The following is a 7,667-nucleotide window of genomic DNA, read 5'->3' as shown; positions in this document are numbered from 1 at the left end:
ATTTATACCCAGTTCTTCACTACCTGAAGGAGTCTCAGAGCGGCTTACAATCTCCTTTCCCTTCTCCCCCCTATTATTTATTTATTTATTTATTTATTTATTTTATTCGATTTATACCCCGCCCTTCCCGCAATGCGGGTTCAGGGCGCCTACAACAGACACCCTGTGAGGTAGGCAGGGCTGAGAGACCTCTTTCCAGAACTGTTGGTCTGAAGCAACAGAACAAAGTTTGAGTCCAGTGGCACTTTTAAGACCAACACAGTTTAATTCTGGGTAGAAGCTTTGGTGTGCATCTGAAGAAGTGTGCACGGCACAAGGAAGCTTGCGCCCAGAATTAAACTTTGCTGGTCTTAAAAGTGCCCTCTGGGCTCAAACGTTGTTCTAAAATTTCTTATAAGACAGAGAACAGAAATGCAACCGAGGGGTCGTCAGAGCAAGGCAGAGCGGAGTTTTAGAAGGCATTTGAGGCACAACGGAGAGGAATGGTGATGGACTCTGAGATGTCTCAGTCCTCTGTTGACAAATGGCTCCTAGAATTTTAGTGGGCTTCAGGCAGGTGGGTCAGCTGTGGTTCTGGAAGTCATTCCCTGAAACCCCAGACAGGCACACACAGATACGCATGTCTGCTTCTGTGCACCTAGACGGGATCGAAGGCCCAATTTCAGAGCTGGTTCAGATAAGAAACCTTCTTTGGTTCGGTAGAAATTCAAGGTAGCACCTGTGGTTCTTAAGACTGCCGATCTAGTGACTGTCAAATGAGCCTTCTAAGACGGTTTCCCTAAAGATTACTGCAAGTTTTTAAAAAGTGCTGCATTGGTCTTTTGGGGTGTAATCTATGATCCACTTGAATTACAAGGTCTTTTTCTAAAGACCACCTCAATGACGGATCAGGTCTTCACCAGGGGACTTTCCAGAGGGGAGAGAGGAAGCAGAAGCAGAAACATAGTTCCCCCCGGGGTCATTTCCTAGAAAAAGAGGTGCAGGAGCTCATTAGCATAACTCATTAGCATAACCTATTTGCATATGCCACGCCCCCTGACATCACCGGAAGTGTGTCAGAAGGCAACACCCACTGCTCAGGCTCCACTGGACTGTTTTGGATTGCTAGCTATTGGGGGGGTGGGGAACGTGCAGATCTGTCCTTGCAGAGGAGGGAGAGCTGTTACCTGAATGAAACTTGGTCTTAAAGGTGCCACTGGACTGTTTTGGACCAGGGGGGCTCTGCAACGTACCTGGCTGCTTTTTGCTCTGACTGAGGGCTGCTGGGAGCAGGGGGCAGGGCTTGTTGCATGTGCCAGCCCCCTGGGCTCTTTACTGCCAAAGCTCCACTCCTGTCCACTCCTGCTGGAAATGACCCCTGGTTCCCCTCACCAAATAAATAAAATAGATTTTCATTGCTCATCTTTTTGGCTCTACTCATAGCTTCCTGTGTGCATCCTCCCCGACCCCAGAAGATGGGGAAGAGCTGCAAAGTGGTTGTGTGCGGGCAAGCATCCGTCGGGAAGACCTCCATCCTGGAGCAGCTTCTGTATGGGAACCATGTGGTTGGTAAGAGTTGACTTTTGTTGTGTGAGTCGGGTGGCCAGCCTCCAGGAGGTCAGCCACACAAGAATGGAAATACAGCAAATACAGTTGTGCAAAGAAGTAACCAGAATAATCTGTCACGCTGTACAAGAAGTCACCCTCGCGACTTCCGTCTTCTTACCCAGTTCTGCTTACAGTTATAAACAATATACATTCCTGGCTATTTCCAAGCTATTTGGAATATATGTGTGGACCTCATGTCATTTGGAATCTTGCCAGAGCTTGGGTGGGCTCCAATCAGGGCTCTTTTTGTAGCAGGAACTCCGTTGCATATTAGGCGACAATTAGGCGACACCCCCCCTAATGTAGCCAATCCTCCAAGAGTTTACAGAGCTCTTCTTACAAGGGCTACTGTAAGCTCTTGGAGGATTGGCTACATTAGGGGTGTGTCGCCTAATATGCAAAGGAGTCCCTGCTACAAAAAGAGCCCTTAAGAAAAGCGGCCTGATGAAGCCCAAAGAAATGGCGAAGCGTCCTAGGCGTGCCGTCACCGCTCCTTTGATTCGTGCTACAGCTCTTCTTGAGACCATGCCATCCACTGTGTGTTTTTCTTGTTGAAATTCTTCTCTGCATCATGAGCCAGGGACTGCATCATTCTAAAGAGAGACTTGTACTTTCAAGGACTATCAGGTCACCTTTCAACCGGTGTAGATGTCATTTAGGCACAGTGGCAAAAACATTTGTTATATGTATTGTTTATAACTGTAAGTAGAACTGGATAAGAAGACGGAAGTCTTGAGTGGCTGCGATCATACGCAGAATTAGACCCGACATAGGGGTGAATACCGGGTGGTTTTAAAAGGTGCGATCAGACAACAACCAGTATTCCCTCTAAGGTGAGTGAGTGTGAGCTAGCTCACAGTTTTTTAGCCTCCGGCTCACACATTTCTGTCTTAGCCCAGGAAGGAGGGCTCCAGAGCAAACTAATTTATGCAGCAGCCAAATTGCTCGCTCGCAACCTTAATACCAGTGGCTCACAAAGTAGAATTTTTGCTCACAGGACTCCACAGCTTAGAGGGAGCATTGACAACAACATCTAGGAAGTGCCCCGCAACCGTTGGCAACCCATTCTGCTCTGCTGCAGAAGTGGAGTTAAAAGACACCAAAGTTGTTTGGAGCATTTTCAATGTTATGGGCTCGTCTTGTGGGTCTCTCTTTTTGTTTTTACTATCGGCGGCCATTTTGAAAATCGTTCGATCGCACTACAAATTCTTCGAAAAACGGCTTATTTTGCGATTTTTTACTCACCCTTTTGAGCGCCATGGAATCCGGAGTGTTGTATTAAATCAATCCTTGTTGCGGGGGTTGTTTATTTGTGATTTTCAGACGTTCGCATGGGCCATTTGGGCGGGGTGGAAACAGAGCGTCGGATTTAGGCGTCCATGCAGCAGCGCTCCGACGCCACGCCCCCCAACAACAACATCTAGGAAGTGCCCCGCAACCGTTGGTCCATAGGGTGCCCTCAGTGCAGAGATGCAATTCTTCATGTATGCGCATGGGAAACAAATGGCCACCCCCCCCCCACTCACCTGCAGTTGCATCTGGTCACACACTGACGGGCTGTGCCCACAGCTTCAAAGGGAGGTGTGATCTCGCAACTGAGGGTCAAATTCCTCTGGAGGAAATAGCCTTGCTTCCCTCCCATTTTATCTGGCGTGTGTGACCGCACCCGAGTGCGATTTTTGTACAGCGTGACAGATTATTCTTAAATGATTTTAGACAGGGGAAGGGGTTTCCCCCCCCTCCCTAGAAGGCCTCTCACACCTCCTCTGCAGGTTAAATAATATTTTCATTTGAAATTATGTGTTGATTTTGTTAATGAAGTTTCAATTAAGTTAATGACGTTATGTTCTCGTATGCCGTCTTCTGCTTGTTAAAAAAGATTTTAGACGGCTTTAAATTTATGGAAGGAAAGCAGTATGGACATATTCAGGCAGGGTCCTGTGCAGAAAAGGGGGAAAATATTAATGTGACTTCAAGGGCTGTGAGATATCTGAATCCATGTATCAACTTGCTACCTTCTAAGGGCAAGGCATGCATCACAAGCAGCGTGTGCAACCACGCTATGGCTATTTTTTAGAAGGGAACACAACTGTTTGGGATTTTCAGGGGATGCTGTTTAACCTTTTCTACAACATGAAGACAGATTCAGGTGGCGGCCATGTTGGTCTGAAGTAGCGGAACAAAGTTTGGGTCCCACAGCAACTTTAAGACCAACAAAATTTAATTCTGGGTATGCTTTTGCGTGCGGCTATCTGAAGAAGTGTGCGTGTCCACAAAAGCTTAATCCCCAGAATTAAACTTTGCTGGCCTTAAAGGTGCCCCTGGACTCATTCCATTCCTTTCCACATCAGTCAGTTTTCTGCTCCGAACCGTTTCCTCCCAACCACTTTTCCTCCCCCAGGATTCTAGGTTCAAAGCAGCCCTTGCCAATGTTTTGACATCACCAACAAAAGACCAACTGTGTAATAAAATCACAACAAAGCATGAAATGTAAATTATTACCAATAACCATAAATGCCTTTTGCCTCAATCAGTGGATATGGGAGACGCAGCTCCCCATCAGGTTTACATTATTTAGAAACAACACTAAGACTTTTGTTTCAGACTGCTTTTGATAAAGCTTCGTTAGCGATACGTGGTCAGCAGCCGGCGACACGTCAAGCAGCTGGAAGCAGCTGGGAAACCGGCCAGGCAGCTTGGTAACCGGCCAAAAATAACTTGGACACCAGCCAAGCTCCTTGGAAATTAAGATATCGAGTCATGCTACTTCCTTCGTTACAAGTCATTTTTTTTAATTAACGATTTTTTATTTCAAACAACAGAAAACATTCAAAACATTGAAGAACAGTGGAACTAGATACTGTTATACAGAAGCTTATATAAAATGCTAAAGAGGTTTACATACGGTGAAATACTTCGTAATACTTTTCTGGAACATTGAATTTTGATGACTGAACATTAAACATAAACCCGAGAAAGGGAAACAATTTCAGATGAAGATTAGAGTTCTTATGGTAATGATTTGCATTAGCAAGTACATCAGAAATTTTATCCATAATATAGTAATCGCATATTTTCAAACGCCAAGATGATAATAATAGCTTGTTGGGGGATTTCCAACTACTGGCAACCACCTTAGCAGCCATCAGTAAGATCGAAATAAGTGTTGTCTAAGTTTAGGGATATGGGAATTGTTCCAGTAACTTAAAAGTATAAGCTCAGGTTGCCTAGGAATCAAATAACCTGTGATATCTTTGATAGATAAAATTACCTTGGACCAAAATTGCTGGACACATGTACACGTCTGCCAACAATAGATGAACATACCTCGTTCACCACAGGATCACCAGCAGTGTGAGGGGTTACAAGTAATTGACATTAATTGTGAACACTTTGGACCATTTTGATTCTTTAGCATTTATGAATTATCTATGTTTGTAGTGGTGCTTCTTTATTGGATTCATATATTTTGTTGGTGATGCTTTCAGTATGTAATGATTATTGGTAGTAATTTACATTTCATGCGTTGTGATTTTCTTACACAGTTGGTCTTTTGTTGGTGATTCTATATTGTGTATTTCACTTGTTGTTGTTTGCTTCAGTGTTTTGACATCAGCATGTGGAGCTGGATACTTGAGCTCCAGGTACGAGTCAGGAACGAAGAAGAGAGTGGGGCCCGTGACTTCCAAAGAAGGGTGGGTGGCAAATCAGACTGTCCACGACGATAAACACCTTTATAGCGAAGAGCAATTCCTGTGTTGGTAGAACTGACAGCCCTCTGATGTCTGCAGGTTCAGAGATGATTGAAACTCAGGAGGACATCTATGTGGGCTCGATCGAGACCGACCGAGGGGTGCGGGAACAGGTGCGCTTCTATGACACCCGAGGCCTGAGGGATGGCCTGGAGCTGCCCAAACACTGCTTCTCCTGCACGGACGGCTACGTGCTGGTTTACAGCATTGACAGCAAAGAGTCCTTCAAGAGGGTGGAGGTGCTCAAAAAGGAGATCGACAAGAGCAAGGACAAGAAGGAGGTCTGTGAACGGCACTCTGAGATGCCTGGGTCTAGGACTCTGCTTTTCAACTTCCCGCCCTTGGGAAGCCCATTCCAGACTGGGTTTTCTGCGGAGGATCCTGAGCGTATCTGCCACAGAATCCCTACCTCTTGTAGACGATTTGGGGGTTTACTGAAGAGGGCCAGTTTGGTGTAGTGGTTAACTGCACGGACTCTAATCTGGGAGAACCGGGTTTGATTCTCCACTCCTCCACTTGCAGCTGCTGGATGACCTTGGGCAAGCCATAATTCTGGCAGAGCTGTTCTCTCAAGGACAGTTTCTGTCAGAGCTCTCTCAGCGCCACCTACCTCACAGGGTGTCTGTTGTGAGGAGGGGAAGGGAGACTGTAAATTGCTCTGAGACTCTAAGTGAAAGGCGGGGTATAAATCCAATCTCTTCTTCTATACTGTTTGGTTTGCCTGGTATAGGATGGCAACCCCCTCCCTCAGTCCTCTGCCTTTGATGATTTATGAGTGGGAGGGAAAAAAATGGGGTGGGGGAATCACATTGATGGTGACACTCTAGGAAATCCCCCCAACTCTATGGTAAAGTCCACAGAGATTGGAGGGATTCCTAGAGTGTCATCCAGTAGTGACACCACATCCCTCTAAACCTGAACTTAAAAGTGTCATCACATCTTCTGAGACACTCTAGGAACAACCTGTCTCTATGGTATTTACCCATAGAGTTTTGGGAAATTCCTAAAGCATCACAGAGGGTGTGATGTCACATCCCCTAAAACTCCACCCTCCTCAGGCACCACCCCCCACAATCTTCTGAGGTTTGTTGGTGCAGTGCTGGCAATCCTAGGCTGGTACCCTGTGTAGAGGAATAATTAGGTGGTACACGCCTCAGGGCTCCTGCTTCGTATGGCTGAACGAAGGATTGCACAGGGCAAATGGCATCCCAGGGCTAGGCCCTTGCTCTGCAGTGCTGGAGTTCCTGTCCCATCCCTGCTCTCGGGTACAGCATGGGAGCCTTTTCCTCCCACCTCAGAGACCTGCCAGAACCTCTGCAACATCAGTGAAGTTGTGGGGGTTCTAGCAAGCCAAGAAGACGAGGAGATTGGATTTATACCCCACCCTTCACTACCCAAAGGTGTCTCAGAGTGGCTTACAATCTCCTTTCCCTCCCCCTCCCCACAACAGACACCCTGTGAGGTGGGCGGGGCTGAGAGAGCTCTGAGAGAAACTGCTCTTTTTCAGGAACAGCTCTGATCAGAACTATGGCTTGCCCAAGGTCATCCAGCAGGTGCGAGTGGAGGAGTGGGGAATCAAACCCGGTTCTCCCAAATTAGAGTCAGATGGACGGGAAGCAAGCTGAGCCCCAGCCAGTGGGAAACCATTTGGTGGGAAACCAGCCTTTTGGTGGAAAACCAGCTCCGGCCCTTTTGGCGGAGAGCCAGCCCCGCCTGCTGAGCAAAGTGGTGTGGTGTGCTGCTCTTCATCCCATCTGCTCCCTTTACCACACATGCCCCTCTAGGCTTGTTAGCCCATGGGACCTGGTGGGAGATGGTGGAGGCAGGGACTTATGTTCTCCGTGTCACACCAACATGATGACCTCACTTCTGGCAGAGCCTGGAAATGACATTCCATGGGTGACACTCTAGCATTTACCCCAAACAGTACCGTTTAACCACAGAGTTTCAGGCAACTGCTAACTTATGTTCTCCGTGTCACACCAACACGATGACCTCACTCCTGGCAGAGCCTGGAAATGACATTCAATGGGTGACACTCTAGCATTTACTCCAAACAGTACCATTTAACCACAGAGTTTCAGGCAACTGCTAGAGTGTTGCCCAACATGGCGAAATCACTTCCGGGTCATGCTGGAAGCGAAATTATGGTGTTGGGGGCTGCTGATGGCCTCTTCCATTTCACCTGGCATTCCCCCCCCCCCGCCACCTTGCTGAGTGGGTGGGCAAAGGTGGGAGGAGGGCAGGATATCGCCCACCAAAGAGGGAGACCTGGTAATACTGTGCATACCCTTGTTCTCGCTTACCCCCACTGGGCAACCACATTTC

General features: G+C 47.3%; 1 protein-coding gene across 1 annotated transcript in view; it reads left to right on the top strand.

The window, feature by feature from the left end:
- Positions 1-7,667, top strand: part of NKIRAS2 (NFKB inhibitor interacting Ras-like 2) — a 10,787-nt gene that overhangs the window by 1,575 nt on the left and 1,545 nt on the right. Inside the window, exons 2-3 of the mRNA XM_015418137.1 lie at positions 1,423-1,548; positions 5,379-5,620. Coding sequence (XP_015273623.1) covers positions 1,455-1,548; positions 5,379-5,620 — 336 coding nt within the window. The 5' untranslated portion in view covers positions 1,423-1,454. The remainder of the gene's footprint in view (positions 1-1,422; positions 1,549-5,378; positions 5,621-7,667) is intronic.

The sequence above is a fragment of the Gekko japonicus genome, unplaced genomic scaffold (genome assembly GCF_001447785.1).
Source record: "Gekko japonicus isolate JY-2015 unplaced genomic scaffold, Gekko_japonicus_V1.1 scaffold1666, whole genome shotgun sequence".
Taxonomy (NCBI): Eukaryota; Metazoa; Chordata; class Lepidosauria; order Squamata; family Gekkonidae; genus Gekko; species Gekko japonicus.
The sequence above is the reverse complement of the archived record's forward strand: the minus strand, read 5'-3'. Positions and strand labels throughout refer to the sequence as shown.